The 17,171-nt window shown below is 36.9% G+C and overlaps 1 protein-coding gene and 1 long non-coding RNA gene across 2 annotated transcripts; one reads left to right on the forward strand and one right to left on the reverse strand.

The window, feature by feature from the left end:
• Positions 1–3,819: 3,819 nt before the first annotated feature.
• Positions 3,820–6,449, forward strand: LOC121251441. Its single transcript, XR_005938019.1, has 4 exons — positions 3,820–3,895; positions 4,020–4,104; positions 4,269–4,382; positions 5,788–6,449. It is a non-coding gene; the product is annotated as an uncharacterized LOC121251441 (long non-coding RNA).
• Positions 6,450–7,142: 693 nt separating this feature from the next.
• On the reverse strand, positions 7,143–15,349 carry LOC121253223 (probable beta-1,3-galactosyltransferase 2). Its single transcript, XM_041153201.1, is given in 13 exon segments — positions 7,143–7,699; positions 8,482–8,591; positions 8,689–8,814; positions 9,406–9,493; positions 9,789–9,909; positions 10,051–10,112; positions 10,115–10,122; positions 10,709–10,772; positions 10,892–11,103; positions 11,216–11,252; positions 11,255–11,288; positions 11,435–11,531; positions 14,873–15,349. Coding segments are annotated over 13 exon segments (1,218 nt in total). The 5' UTR covers positions 14,983–15,349; the 3' UTR covers positions 7,143–7,550.
• Between the last annotated feature and the right edge of the window lie 1,822 nt (positions 15,350–17,171).

Below are 17,171 nucleotides of genomic sequence, written 5' to 3' on the forward strand. Positions count from 1 at the left end.
CCAATTCACCAATCAACCTGACGTGTTGGATCTGTGGAGGACTCATGTAGAAGTAGGGCTTTAGAAGTAGGGCTTTAGTCAGCATGCTGCTACCACCAGAGCAAATGCCAACAACTTCATTTGCGAATAATGCATTTCTGCTTCCCTTAGGGGCACGACTCATGTAATACATCGGCTTCTTCTTGCTTCCATCTTCCCTGACCAGTGCAAAGCTCATTGCCTCTGGTGTGACTGACAAGTATAAATAAAGGGTCTCCCCCTTTGTATGTCTGTTGACCTTGACATGATTCTATTCAATGCCATTATCCTGCCAGTCAACTTTTGTACTTTGTTTAGACATTTTGGGGGCTTCATCTCCATTATCACCTTGATCTTTTCTGAGTTGGTTTTTATTTTTTGCTCCGACACCATGAATCCTAATAATTTTTCAAATTCCACGTCGAATGCACATATGGCCGAGTTAAGTTTTCATCTTGTACTAATGCAATACAACGAAAGCTTCTCGTAAGTCTGCTATGTGGTAGTTTGTCTCTTTGCTCTTAACTAGCAAGTCGTCTATGTAGAGCTCACTATTCTTCCTGATCTCTTTTTTGAACATATGGTTCACCAGCCTCTGATACGCCACCCCCAAATTTTTTTAGGCCAAACAACATTACTTGATAAAAATAGAGCCCCCTGTCCATTATCAAGGAAATGTTTTCTTGGTTGCCTTCGCTCATCCGTATCTTATTGTAGCCGAAATAGGCATCCATAAAACTTAGCATCCAGTGGCCTGCTATTGAGTCTACTATCGGGTTAATCCATGGTAAAGGAAAGCTATCATTTGGGCATACAAATCCACACACATTTTCCATTTGTCATTTGACTTTTTCACCAACACGACATTTGAGAGCCATTTCGACTAATGGGCCTCTCGGATAAATCCTGCCTCTAAAGAAGCATTTCGCCTCTTCTGCAATTGCTGCGTATTTCTCTACACTAAAGCTCATATGCTTCAGCCGCCCTTTCTTGGCTATCGGGTCAATGTAGAGGTGATTTTCTATCACCTCCAAATTTATGCCAGGCATGTCCTCATGACTCTATGCAAAGACTTCTCAATGCTTGATGAGGAACAATTTTAGCTACTCCTTGAGTTCTGGCATCATTCAGGTTCCTATATTGGCTGTCGCATTTAGTCTAGACATAGAGTTACTAACTCTAGGCTTAGTGGCCTTTCCTTACTTCAGATTCCCCTCGTCCCGTTTCTCTATTCCTCGTTCGATGAGTTTCGGTGGTGGAGGAATTGCTTCTTCAACCTCTCATTCTTCAGTGGTCCGAACATCCATACCCTCATTCTTCAGTCCTTGCACCTAGCATTCATGTGCCAACACTTGTTTGTAGTAGACTTCCCCGACGCCTGCATCTATGGGCAACTTCAACTTCAGGTGGTCAGTCGAGGCAACTGCACTTGTTCAGCATTGGGCAGCTAATGATGGCATTGTAGAGGAACGAGCTTAAACCACCAAAAAGTCCATCATTGATGTAGTTGCATGACACCCCACTCCCTCTATGACAAGAAGTGCGATGGAGCCTACTGGCTACAGTCTCTCCTAAGAATCCCTTCAACATCATTGGGTTAGGCGTAATTTGTCTTGCTTAATGACCATTTTTGGAAACGCATCTCAGAATAGGATGTCTATAGAGCTCTTGTTATCAATCAAGATCCTAAAGTAGTGTAGTTTGCAATGAGTAGAGTCACTACCAATGCGTCGTCATGCAAATAAAACATGCCCTCGCAGTCTTCGTCGCTAAAGGTTATGGAGTAGTTTTCCCAGTTTTAGTTTGCTTCAACGGTTTGTTGACAGCAAACACTTCTTCATGCCTCGCCTTCTTGGCGTGAACTTTACTCGCGAAGGTTGACACTTTGCCCCTGATGAACCTCATTGCTATAGTTCTGATCTCACCGAGAGGCTGATTCGGTCTAGCAGGGAGAGTGTCCCTTCTTGTGTTTTTGCCCCTACTTGGGCAATGGTTGGGGAGCATCCCTTCTCCCGCCATTTTCCGATGGGCTACCTTAGTGGCAACTCGTATTTAAAAACGAGTCACTCCAACTCCCTATTCTCCTGCATAACCTCAATCTTATGTTTGAGAATGAGACAACACTCAATTCTATGCCCCTCCCTCCTGTTCAATGGTAAGCACATTAGCGGTTGGTGCCTCGGTCATCCGAGTTCTGGCTGTCATTCAGTCATGGCCACACCCCTTCATTCCCTTGCACATTCATACTCGAATGAGCAACCCTGGAACCTTAACCACTAGAGCCTTTGTCCTTCCTCTTGTAGTGGTTGTTTTTTACATTGTCTTCATTTTCCCTTCCTTTGCCACCCTTGCTTGCCTCCTTGAGCTTTTTGTCTGCATCTATTATCTTAGATCTTCATGTATCGATCAATGCCCTCAGTGTGTCTTTCGCATTGAAAAATCATCCACCCTATCCAGGAATTTCCACAATGTCACCAATGACTTCCTCGCCAACTCCGCTATAAAGGGACTTTTGGGCCAAATGCCTCCTTAGAGTGCCACAAGTGTTATATTTTATTCTTGGTCGTTTGCTGTCAGGCGTTCTTTGTTGAACCGAGTACAGTATGCATTCAAGCTTTTGTCCTCTTGCTGTTTCACAGTAAGGAGGTACATGGCTGGCTATCTCCCACCTATTGGCCATAAACTGTGTCAAAAACTATCTACCAAGCTACTCGAAGCTGGAAATATAGTGTGGTTCTAAATTTCCAAACCGGTCTCTTGCTGTCCCCTTAAGGGTTAACGGGAAAGCCCAGCATGCGATTTCTCTCGAAAACCCGTGCAAAGTCATATGAGCCTTAAAGGTTTCCAAATTCTTGACAAGGTACTTAGACCCATCATATAGGTCGGTAGATTAGTATTATTGAGCAGATGATTGACTAATGACGATGTTCCCACTCGCTTTGCCATCTTCCCATACTTGTTCGTGAGGTCGCGCAGGCTGTTGTGCATTATCTTCTTTTCTTCTTGGTCATTTGGAGTAGGCCCCGCTCTACTTCAAGACTCCTTATCGAGTTGTTTGCTACGGTCTCTACCTCCTTCAGACCCCGTGTCTTGCCAATTTAAGGCCTTGTTCTCCCTGTGCAAGGCTTCCATCTCCAGAGTCATCTTCTTCAGCCTCTCTTCCATATTTGTGAACCTCCTCTTCATCATGCTGCTTCCAGCTTGCTCTTCCATTATAGTTGCTTCCTAGCCACATATCGTATGAGAGCATGTAGACACAGGCAATCTTAAGACACTTTATGAACAAATCAACGATCCTACATATAGTGTCAAACTATTGATGTAATTTTTAGTATGCCTGTGGTTTGCCCTAACAAGCTACAACAAGAAATTAGAGCTCAGGAAACCTAGTGGGGGATACCTTTAATTCTTATATATAAAAATTGAATAATGATATACGCATAATTTTTTTTATAACTTTTTATATAATTATATTTTATATTACTTATAAAAAAAATAATTATATTTTATATTAAGAATATTTTTATAAGACGATGTTACTTTTATAAATTATTTTGAAAAAATCTCCCTGATTCAAAAGAAAGTTGTGTAAAGAATTATTCTCAATACAAAACTTTTCCTTTCACTTTCAACGAAACTGGATCTCTACATGGATCCTTTCCAATATAATTTCCAATATCACTTTCCATGCGCTTCCCACGAAGTTTCTACCTATAACGTACGTACTGATCTCTCTCTGTGATCTGGAGGGGCACTCCTATATGTATTTTCCACTTGAAATGCCTTTTCGAACCCATACTTTTTATTTCTTGTAATTTTTAAGTTTCTCTTTTAATAAAGTACTGCACTGCACTGGCCAGCTTGGCGAAGAGGCTTGGTACTTTTTCTTGATCTTCTTCTTCTTCTTTTCCTTCTCCTTCTCCGATCTTCTTCTTCTTCCTTCTTTTTTTTTTTTTTTTTTCTGCTGTCTATGCATTTTAATTATTGTCTCTTTTTATAAGGTGGCCATGGTGGGCATGATAATATTTGCTTTGGCCTATATATAGAGCAGTGAAACTTGTTTGTCTTGATGATCGTCAGATGAACGTACGTGTTTGTTATTTGCTTAAGCATATATTGATTAATAGATCAGTCATCATGAGTGATCAGCAATTATTATATATATATATATAATCTGTACAAATTAATTAATCATGCTTGTGTATAATGCATAATATATGTGTATGTTTAATTATTTAGTACGTATGTAGGCCTAGATACATGATCAGTACCGATGCTGCATGCATGCGAGCTAAATTTGTATAATTTGTAAGGAGAAAAAGGAGGAAGAGAGCTCAAGGATGATCTATTGATCTTCATATTAGGTAACATGTCGATTAATTGGAGACGATTTTAATTATTCCCTGCTAGCTCTTAATTAATTTCTTGCAATAATGGCACCCCAAAAGCCAAAATGTGATAGCCAACATATAATATATATATATATATATATATATATATTTATATATTTGCCTCTGGGCCTTTATATATATATATTTATATATAGCTAGCTGGGCCTTTATCAAAGCTGCCAACTCATCTTTGCCTCTATATATATGTTTCGGCTTCTTTCCTTTTGCTCCAGCATTGACAAAGCCAACTCATGCATGTCTGCGCTTGGAATAAAAAGCTAGCTAGCTTTTTGGGACCCTCAAACTGATGATCTATTCACCGGCCTGGTCAATTCCTATTTTGTTTTTCGGAATGTTTCGTACGTAAACTTGCTAGCTAGAGTGGAATCTTTTATATCATCAACTGATCAATAAATATTTAAGCAGCAAATTAAGAAAATGTATAAATTATTACAAATAATTCTGGTGCTGATCAGAGCCTCAGAGCACCATGCATGCTTAATGTTAATTTCATTGCATGCATTTATAAGTACACCGCGTACTGCACAAATATCTTGATGGTTCTTGACCTTTATCTATGATTTAATTTCAATTTCAACTAAATTAATTAAGCTTATTCCAGACAAAATATAAACATAATCTAGCAAATTAACTTCCCAAAACGATTGCTGCAGGCAGACAGCAATATCAGAAAGCTAATATGTGCAGAGGTTCCAAAAGTGATTGAACGGATCGACTGAACTTACGAACTGCCTCATGCATGCGGCCGGGTGGTTGTATGCATACATATGATCTATACAATAATACCAAAAAGAAAAAGGTTCTTTCGGTTTGATTCATAAATGCTAATTGAACAGAACCAACATCTCTAGCTCTCCCTCTGATCTACTCCATAAATGCACACATTAATTAAAAGCTCCATCTTTGATCTTTGTCCCCCGGTCCGTGAGCTTTTTCACGATTCCTGTACCTTCTTAAATTAATACTCCAACTTCTTTTTTTGTTGGGTGGTTGGAAACTTAAATGCAACACCTTCAATGCTACCATCACCAGCCATCTATTTTTGTTTGCATATCGGACGTCACGACCTTGATCTTTAAGACATGGGTGTCTGATCATCTGCTCACTCTGTCTCGTTTAATTTTAACTTGTCCATGACCACCACCCCTGGCCACTACTCCTCGCCCTCCTCGCACAGCCATCGATCAGAGCTGAGCACTTCTCACTTCCATTTAAGAACTGCATTTTCTTCATATATATATACCCGAAGACTATTCTCGTAGCTAGGTTTTGTTATGTCTTGATACCTTGTACGTAGTACTATTACTAACCTTGTTTATTGTTGTTGTGTTTTTTTTTTTTTTTAATATCATTGGAGACTATATATATAGTACTGTTGCTAAGAGATCGATATTTGAAGATGCATGGTGATGGAGAATAATTATGGATCAGTTTAACGGGATATTGGTCCGGTTCAATAAGAAATCCGTGCTCAAAATGTTTCGGGCCCTGCTTTTTGATTGAGCCGTGCCAATATCACGTTCCACTTCTCCCAAGTAGCCCTCGTATCTATGTATATATCTGTTTTATCACATGAAGGGTTCAAACCCTAGTTCGTTCTTAGCTAGTCTCGGTCGGGGAGGTAAACCCACGTACGGGCTATGGCCGAAGGTAAATTTGGTTTCAGTATTCATTTCTTTTTCGATCCTTTTATGTCTTTGTAACTCGCCATGATTGACATTTTTTTTTCCAACGATCTTCATCATCAGTTGAGGCTGTTATTCATGAGTAGTACTTTATCAGTACAGTGATATGAACCTAATTAACAAAAGCTCACTTAGAAGCTTCACCCAACAAATTAGTACATTTCGAAAGTAGTTGAGATGTGTAGTAGGTTGTACGTTGATGCTAGAAACAGTACTACCTCCGCAGCGCAGCCACATTCATGTTTGGGTAAGACATGCTAGCAGCTTGTGGTTAGTTGATATTAGTTTGAGGCTTTAAGCTGCTTATCTACTACTCACATTTTGCAGGACTAGAGAGGAAAAAAAAGTATATATAGAGCTTTAAAGAGTACTTGAGATTGGTTGAAAGTTGAAAGATCATCATGAGCTGGGCCAAAGCTGGACATGAGTTTCAGTTTGGTAACATGTACCTGTCTAATTAATGTCATTTATATATAATAGTACCTTCCATGGAAAGCAGTTTTTCCTAATTTCATTCAGATTAGTATATACATTTAAGTCAGATGTTGGTGATGTGTCAGTACGTACCTATCTCATGTTGTTTGCAACATTTTTGTAGTAGAATTTTTTATTGTAAATTTGGCATTTTCCTTTTATAATTTACATTATGAGTATACATATACTTCCTTGGCTTGGCGACATTGATCATCCTTTAATTTGTCTTATTTTTTCTTTATATGTATTTCTATGAATCTATGGATAACTTTTACAATTTGATTTAGCCAAATTAGATATCCACTAGACCCATCAGATTCTATAGAAATATTATGTATCAGATCACTTCGAACAACGTACGGATGAAGAAGGCAATATATAATTAAGGCTTGATGTCTCTGAAAGATATTCAGCTTTTGCTGATTGCAAATGAGCTGGTTAATGCTGCTAGCTGTTTTCGCTCGAGAAGGAGAGTTTATCTATATTATATGCTCTAATAAATTAGAGTGGAGAGAGAGAGAGAGAGAGATACGAATTCAAAATTATAAAGAGATCATCAAGAGAGTAGTACTTTATTTCTTCAAATTCATAGTTGAAAAACAGAACTACAATACTATATACGGAAGGAAGGAAGAGCAGCAAAAACCATCAAGGACTGAGTTTTAGGATCGCTTTATCGCCATGGAATTGTAACTTGCAAATTGGCCCTCCAAGCATCCATCCAAGATATGGGTGATGATTGTCTCTTCCTTCTGCTTGCTACTATGGTCAATCTCCTCTCTTAAAATGCAGAATGTCCATGTAGCCACCTCTCTCTCTCTCTCTCTCTCTCTCTCCCCGTGTAGATTACATACTCTCTATACCCACACAATATATAAAAGAAAAATGCATGGTTGCTTCACTACTACTCTAGCTTATAATCATCCCGAGTACTATGGAAGAACTCCAAGCTGCATGCTTCTCAGAAAGAAGCACTCCATAGAGCACTTTCACCTTCCCCACAACGCCGATGGACCTCCTTAATCCTATCAGCAGACCTGCAAATCCCACTGCAGCTCCAATCAAATGAAGCTACACAAATGTTGCCTGCCTGAGCCTTCCACTCGCAATCTGCAGCAGTATTAAGTTCCTAGTTAAGAAATTTATAATAATAAACAAACTAATTCTCAAAGTTTGTGATCAGATCAAATAAAAGGTGGCGCGTTCTCCATATTCCTTAATTTGGTCCCGCACCACAGACCAAAGGTACATGAAGATGACAGCCCAGGTCAAGGGAATGAAAGCCAATAAGTCATATGACAACCTTTATAAACAGTACTTTCAAATATATGATTCATAAAATTTTAATGCGGAAGCCACCATCCAACTATTTGAAATCATAGTTATTATTGTGATCACAGGTGGAAAAAGAAAATCAAGAGTAAAAGGAGCAAACTACAAAAAATAAAGGTATAACATTAATATCATGGTTTTATGTTACCATTCAATATTCAAGAGGTCCCATCTGGGGTCCATCATTGGGTATCCTCATTGGTTGTAAGTATATATTTGCAAGGACCCCACATGATAAGTTCTTCATACCTTCTGGAAAGATAAAACATTAAAATCATGCCATTGCTATCATTTAGCCAATTCAGTTTCCCTTGTGGAGTGCTTCTCTTCCGGGAGAAAAATTGGCATGTACTTTCCCATGCTTGAACAAGATGTGTGAATTTAGTTTTCTTAAGGTAGAGTGATTTCAGTTCACATTACAGAATCTATATATGGCTCAATTTATTTTTCTTCTCCGAAAATAAACCAAAAAAATTATGCTCACACAGCCTTTTTATCCTCTTCAATAATAACACCATCTTGGCAAGATAATTCAGAAATTTCATGAAAGTAGATTTTACCAGGTGGAGTGCCACAACATAGTCTCCGATCATCGATATGCTCCACATCAAGGCCAATAAACCATGATCCCAGTGAGACATCTTCATTAGCGTACTTGTGTAGAACGTGCCTGAGATAACAATGTGACAACCAACATTAGTTCTGAAAAGAACACCAACAACCTGCATGTTCATATTAGCGTCTGGTTTATTGATATGTGGTCTTACTGGTTTGTTGATATATACGTAGCCAGATCTTTTGAAATAGCATAGAGCTGTCCTGTGGCATGACGGAAATACTTGTTTCCTGCCTCACCAAATTTCCAATACTCAGGTTCATGGTATCTCACTCCCCTGTATGATGAAATGGGCAGTTATGAAACTAGAAGATAAGTACGAATGCAACGTGGTGTTTCTGAAGCAGAATCGGCAAAGACTAGATTTCACAACTCTTCTATAAGCCTACCAACTGAGCCTAGGAATATAGGAATTAAAGACAGAATTCCATGATGAAAGCCGGATAGACAATGACAAATGATTATGTCAAACTGGTCCAATAATGTTCAAATGGAGTCTAAAATCGGTCCCTGATTCATAATCCCAATCAAAATGAAAAGGAAAAATCGCAGGTTCACTCAAGCACGTGTTGAGTAAAATTTTGGACAGACAATGGGGACTTTTATAACAAAACTCGCTCGAGAAAAAGGTCAAGCGAACCAAGTGGGCTGAAGCAAGCATGAAGCCAACTTTCTATCATATCACAAATTCACTACAGGTTGTCTCTGGAATCTGGATTGAGCAAAACTCAATACCAAGCAAGAATTCATCCACTCAAACATCTTCATGAAACTGGGACAATCTGGTCTACATTAATTACTTTCTCAGCATTCATCAGAAAAAAGACACAATTCATAAAACAGGAGAAAAGGGAAAAAAAGGGCTCACTTCTGATTAAGAACAGGACCAGATTTCATGCATCCAATATATACCAGTGGTTTTGATCGATGCCTTACTACAGTTTCTCCAAGTGTAGCTGCAGCAATATGAGATGAGTTTTAGTCAGTAACAAAGAATAAACATATAAAAACAGGCTGCAAAAACACTTGGCAACATTAACCTACTGTAATCATCAGATATGGATCTTTGAGGCATTGATAGAGCATGAATTCCAAGGGTGAACATTTATCACATATTAAGAGCTTTGCTTGATTATTTGATTGTAAACCTCATATTGAGTTGTAACTCCCAAATAAGAAAGAATACAAATTAAACAACTCAGATTTATGATTCCCACAAGGTTATCCTAGTAAAGAAAAAAATCAACTCACCTATATTTACATGGACATCATCATCAACTTTAATGTAGAAATCTGCATCCCACAAAGCAACAGCAGTTGAAAAATATGCCCTTGTCTTGGCAGACAATTCCAGGTAGCCTTCAACATGGTCCTGATCTCAATTAATGCATGCATAGAGTCAAATGTATATCGTCTTCTAACAGAATTGATACGGTGAAAACTTCTTCTGAGGTGACAATATATGACACAGAAAAATTAGGCAACATGGGAGAACAATATATGAATGAATTACCAGCCTCAGGAAATCTCCATGCTTTCTGTCCTCTGCTTCAACAGCTCTGTCTAGAATTCCCCTGATGTGGCACTAATGATGAAGAAAAATGTTATATTAGTTATCCATTGTCTGTATTCTTAGTTTTCTATAATGACTGCTGTCTGCTAGCTGTTGGATATAGAAGTCAATATGCAGATGAAAGTGCCTGGGGTGCAAGCATTTTGTTGATAGACTAAAAATTATGGTCAACATATGGAATTTCAGAACTAAACCAAACAAGAAAAATGCATCCAGACAGTTTGCATGAAACAGACATGAACAATATTGATTTGGGAGATCAAACTGTTCTCTCCAATAGATAGATTTGTGTTTCTACCTCCAAAGAAAAAGCTAAAAAATAAAAAATTATGCTCCCCCAAGAGGTTGTAAGAAAAAGGATATCATAATTTGGGCAAGCAACTTATAAAAGCATCAGCACCCATCAGCTACTGTAGAATTAGGAAATGATGCTTTTTTAATCAGGTACATTAAAGTAATCCACCGATTTTATGCCCACCAACTAAAAAGCTAAGCTACTGTGGCAAATTGACAATTAAAATGAGATTACAATATAAATGCAGGTATACATAGTCTCCACTTATGCAAAAGTGGCATCAAAAGAGAATTAAGAACCCACCTATGACCAATGACAAATCGAACGACAATGCCCTTCTCTTCCTCCAGCTTCTTTCTCTTCTCACCTATTTTTGTGTTTTCAGACGCACAGATCATTAGAAAACAGAGCCAAATTAGCAACCAGAATAGCATAAGAGTAATCAAGAAAAACCGGGGGGGAGAAAGCTGGAAATAAAATCAGAACCTTGTGGCATCCATGTTGCACGAACTGAATCTCTTCTCTTTCGGCTGCTAAAAGCAGTATTAATTCCTATTATCATTAGATACTGTCTTTTTCCAGATGATTCATTCTTCTTTAGATCCTGTGATAAAGGAGAGCCACTTTGCATAGACTCCTGAGCTACCCTTGCGGCAGCTAATTCCATCTCTAACTTTGAAATAGTCTTATCTAATGTCCTATGTTCAACATGTAATACTATTATGTTGCATTCAGAATACTCCCAAACCAACTTTCTAGTAGAAAAAGGGTAAGAAAGAAAATAAATAAGAATAGGTGTGGATGACTTACTGTATAGCATTATGAGTCTTAAAAACTTCCCCAGACTGTCCTTTGATTCATGCTTTACTTCCTTTTGATGCAACTAAAGGAACCCGAGCAGATTAAAATGCAGAAGAGATTCAGATGAGAAAGATAACAGAAATGGAATACAGACAGACAAAACATTTTGAACGAAGTTCTCTGAAAGAATTAAAAGAAATCTAGCAATAATAGGATGGCAATGCTTACAGCTTTTGGATTGCAGCCCTCTGAAATTAATTTTAATGTTTCTGCTTCCATTGCAGTTGTCCGTGCAACTGTTTTATGTTCAGGAACATCCCACATCCTGCACCACTTTACTTTTATTATTAACACGTCACAAATTTTCAGCAACAGGTTTCTATACAACAACTGTAGCTATTTTTTTATCTGATACAGTTTAAATGAAGAATACCATGTTTTCAATCGTATCATTGGTATACAACTCCTTAACTAGCCAAAACATTTAAAAAAGAAATTCAAACTTGTTAGAAAACACCAAGGAATGTGCCAGTATAACTAAAGAGGATTGTGACAACTCTTGAAAATATAAAGTGTTCTATGCTGAAAATTCAATGCATACCCAAACAACAATATAGAAGCAGATGAAGCCTATGAAAATAAAACATCGGCTAATAAGCTGAAATTTTGTCTTCAAACAATAATATGAACCAAAAAGAAAAAAAGGTATTTCCTTTAACTTAAGCAAGGTTTTTGGTGGCTAGTACGAACGAAAGCTGAAATGATTCAGATGCCACAGGTCCCAAACACACCTAATAGTGTGAATGGTTGTTTTCACACAGTGGAATTTAAATTCTAACAGATCTAGATTTTTAATCAACCACAAACATTAAACCAAAATCCAGAAAAGCAATTAAAATAATGAACACAAAGATTTGGTCATGAAAGAAATTTTGTGAAGAACTTTCAAAGAAAAACCACCGCGGCTGCTCAGCAACCACCTATAAGTCCATGATAGAAGAAAAATATTATAATCAATTTAAGATCTAAAAAAGCCTTTGTAAACTTGAATACTAGACCATTATCCCGATGAGTGACCCACTCAATCTCTACCGCAACAGTTCGAGAACTCTGGAATTATTCTACAACATTGCACACGAACAAGCTTCATCCAATCTATTGAAACTTCAGCAGCACCATTGATGAATTTACCAGCACACCAATAAATTTCCTGGCTCTCACGGAACAAAGTGATCAAAATATAAACAACTTGGTAGTCTATGCATAGGAGAGAAAACTAGTCCGCTCTAAGGCTCAATATCTCACATTGAGTTTTCTCTCACTAGGAAAAAATCTAGGTTTGTAAAACTAATGCCCATGTTTCCATTGAAGATCGTGCATTATTAAGCTTAAGTAAGCAAATCATGTTTAATTTGGAATTCAAAAACCTAGTAGGACTCGAATTCAGGCCAGTTTGCTTGGCTGCAGATCTCATACGCATCTACCAAACTAATCCACAGTAGTTTACTCGAGTTGTGTGTGCCCCAGCTGTGAATGGGGGGTTGGGTGTTTGTAATTTGAGAACCTTTAATAAAGCGTTATTGGGGAAATGGCTTTGGAGATATCATTTAGAAGGGGGATCATTGTGGAAGGAAACTACAGATGCTAGATATGGTGTTGCTTGGGGTGGTTGGGGTTCCAAAGAAATGAGAGGGGGGTATGGAAGATTCTAAGGAAGGGGTGGACATGCTTAGAAAATCATATTCGCTTTGTCGCCAGTGAAGGCAACCAAATCAGCTTCTAGCGAGACGTGTGGTGTGGATATCATGCATTGGGTGGGTTTTTCCAGCTTTATATCGTATTGCAGCTAACATGGAGGCTTCAGTGGCGGATGTGCGGTTATCTGCTCATGGTTCGCATCAGTGGAATATTCTGTTTAGTATGGATATTCATGACTGACAATTATCTATGGTTTCAGACTTTTTCAGCCTATTACATTCCTCGGGGACTACTATGGCACATCATGATAGCTTGAAGTGGAGGTTTCAGGATCACAAGAAATGTTCAGTAAAGGCGTATTATAACCTATTGACTACACAGAATCACACTCCATTCCCTTGGAAGAATATTTGGAGGTCTCATGTGGTCTCTAAAGTTGCTTTTTTTGTTTGGAATGCCGCTCTTGGGAAGATCTTGACCACGGACAACTTGAAGAAGAGAGGATGTGTAGTGTTGGATTGGTGCTACATGTGTAAAAAGAATAGAGAATCGATGGATCATCTCTTACTACATTGTGACGTAACAAGGGTGTTGTGAGATGAGATCTTTCGAAGGATTGGTGTTACTTGGGTAATGCCTATGAGGGTGGTGGATTTGATGGGTTGTTGGAGAAAATTGCAGGACAGTCATCAAGTGGCAGCAGTTTGGAGGATGATTCTGTTGTGTATCATGTGATGTATTTGGACGGAAAGGAATGTGCGCTGTTTTGAAGACAAGGAACGCACAATGGTGGAGCTGAAGAATTTTTTTCTACATACTTTATTGCTTTGATTTTCCACTATAGTATTAAACGGGGATGATATTCATGATTTCTTGTCTTTAGTTCATCGCTCTTAGAATGTATTTAGATGTTCTTTTGTATACTTCATGTGTTCTTGGTACGTGCCTATTTCATTCATATCAATAAAGTTTATCTCTTACTTATAAAAAAAAAGTTTACTCAAGTGGGTGTCACATGTGTTCAAGCAAAATTTCTTTGTTAAGGTTCGCTCAAGCAGGTGTTGAGTTAGTATGAAACGAACTTTCTGTATGAGCTTCGGCCTATGTTGCAGCTCACGGGAGTCTAGCGAACTCAACTTTGTCTTGAATGTTTTCATCCAATTTCAAATTAAGCTTAATCCAAACTAATTACCATTCAATTCAACTAAGTTTTATAGTTAGAGTAAGCCAATACAATAATTTTTACATTAACAAAATCAACGACTTCCAATTCCCATCACCAGAGATATAATTAAGAGTAGGACATTGAATAAGAGACGTCAGCGGCCTTCTGTGCTATAATGAGAAAACGGAACAAGTAAGAAGTTGGAAATATTCTTCAGGGTCCTCAAATCTGACATGTATATATTTCACCTATATATACAAGCTGACACAATGTCTGAAGATCCACTAAACGATAATGGAATTGACAAAAAATTTTGCAGAGTTTCAGACTAGAGTTGACAATTTTCGACTCGGGAATCTCCGGTACGCAATGTTATACACTATGCAGAAATAGCATCCTATACAGAAAATTAATATGGCTTAGATCTACCTTATTTCAACGATAAAACGGGTACGTTAAGTACATCACAGGCATGAAAGGTAATGGAATCGCGGATATTGAATGTCATAAAACAATGAAACCCAACCGAAAAAAAAAAAAATCTCAGCGCAATCAGAGCATTGAAAATCACAAAAATACTGACCATTCCAGCTAACCAAAACATAAAAAACATCGAATTAGATGTTATAAATTTGTTACTAAAAATATTAAATACTCACAAATCCCATAAAAGTCCAAGAAATATAATTGGACTTGTTACAGGAAAAGCAAAAAATCAACCAACTCGTCAAAATCCAGGAGAAACTGCCTTTCAAAAAGTTGCAGAAACTGAAAAATGAAAAAAGCACATTAGATATACGTACGTGTCGGTGAAGAGCATTCCAGCACAGAAGCAACCCAGACAAAGCAAAAGTGCCCATCTTTGTGATATAACATTTCTAGGAGACTGCTCTCCTCTGCATTTCCAAGACATTTTCTAGCTAGATTCTCCTGTATTCCTAAAGCAACAGCTTTCTCAAGAAAAACCCATATAGACGACTACAAGGAGTTCTAAAAAAATGGAGGACCCAGAAGTAGACAAAGCCCAAGTGCTCACAATCAAACTCGGAAGTGAGCTCTGGTACAAGATTTGAGGCAGAGCAAAAGTACAGAGAGAGAGAGAGAGAGAGAGGGTGGGGGAGAGTATCAGAGCAGGGAGGTTGCTCTGTTGTATAACTTCTCAGTTTGTTTTCTTCTTTATCCTTTGCTCTCTCTCTCTCTCTCTCTCTCTCTCTCGACACTTCTTTGCCGGCAGCAAGGGAAGTTAGAACAGTAGGGAGAGCCGGAGAGAGGACTCCCTAACTGCTAATGTTTCTTACTACCAATTTACCAAACGGTCCTTGTCAGACCTTCCCTACCTTAGGCCCCATTAACTTTTAGTAATGATATACACAACAATTTTTTATATGGTATTTTTATAAAATAATATTATTTTTATATAGTATTTTATAATTATATCTTTTGTTTTAAAATATAATTGTGAAATATATTACAAAAAGTATTGTTTATTTATCATTTTTTTTAATTTTTTTTCCTTTATTGACATAAATGCCCTCGAGACGGTATACTTAATTATTTTTTCTTGGAATTATTTATTTATTTTTATATTTTTAAGAAAACTTTTCATAAGTAAAGTGTCGTTTGTTTTCTCAAATGAATTAAGACGAAAATTAAAAATTGAATAAAATATTGTTAGAATATATTTTTTTATTTTTATTTTTATTTTGAAATTTAAAAAAGTTAAATTTTTATTTTATTTTGTGAAAAAATTTGATAAAATTGTAATGATGTGATGAGATAAGCTGTGAATACAAAAATTTAAAAAATAATGGGAGATTTAATCATTAATATTTTCAATTATGTTTAGAACAAGAACAAACTAGCATTACCAATTTCCTGTCCCTAAAGTTTTATTGTTTATCACATTTTGAACTAGTTTTTTTATGCAGTCATTACTTTGAGAAGACTAGAAGTTTGCACTAATTAGAGAGTGACATTTTTGCTATAAAAAAACATAGTAAAGTAATGCAACTATAAATGCGTTTCCAGGCTGTTTAAAACATCGAAATTATGCGTTTCCAGGCTAATGGGATTTGATTAGGGGGGGTGGCATTATTAGGCTTTTGGCAATAAGGATTAAGGGGTTTGGATGATGTCGACCATTTTCACAGATATTATTTAACCTTAAGATGGAAGTTTGCCAACTAATTCAGAGGTTAGGTCCATGACAGCCATGCATGCATGCTTCATGATCTAACAGTGGCCAGCACTATAATATTTAAATTGGGAAAAAATTTATAATAAATAAATATTCTTTCAAGTAATACTACATACAATTGTGAAAGGTATAAATATCGTACAGTTGTTTTGAAAAAGTGTAAGATTTACTATTAAAAAATTAATTTCTTTTATGTAAGTTTTGTATTCATTCATTTTTTTTAAAGTGATTATACGATGCTTGCATACTCACGATTGTAATTATTATTTTTTTTTTTTTAAATTCTAGAGGTCGAAAACTTGAGGTACAACATCGTTTTGTGATGAAAAATTTTCTTCAATTATCTAATGTGTATTTACGTTACATTTTTTTTTTTTGTTAAGAATTTATACATTCTCGAAATTATTTAGAACATTGTGTTTAAAAAAAAAAAACGTTAGATCTACAATTAAATCCACATTCTAATAATATCGTGATTACATTTTCAAAATTCATTTGATTTCAGCCTACAACTTTTACTTTATAAGAAAGAACGATAGTTATATTTATGTAATGTATAAATATTGTATAGTCATTTAAAACAATAAAAAAATATAAAATTTATATAAAATAATAATAATTTTTTAATAATAAACTTTATTCTTTTCTAAAATAATTTAAAGATACTTACACATTCGACATTACATATATCAATACTTCACCTGATCAGGTCTAGAAGAAACTTATTATTACTTGGCACATCGGTGGGTCCCTTTATAGCACTACCTTACCTTGTCCATGAATGATGTTACAGATCACCCCAAGCTCACGTGGCTGCTGCAGGAAGACACCAAAGCAGTCTGACACGTGGCATTATGCAGTGAGACGACGCCAACTATTTTCTTTGTGGAGGGCACTTCCGTCAT

This window comes from Juglans microcarpa x Juglans regia, chromosome 2S, assembly GCF_004785595.1.
Source record: "Juglans microcarpa x Juglans regia isolate MS1-56 chromosome 2S, Jm3101_v1.0, whole genome shotgun sequence".
Classification (NCBI taxonomy): domain Eukaryota; kingdom Viridiplantae; phylum Streptophyta; class Magnoliopsida; order Fagales; family Juglandaceae; genus Juglans; species Juglans microcarpa x Juglans regia.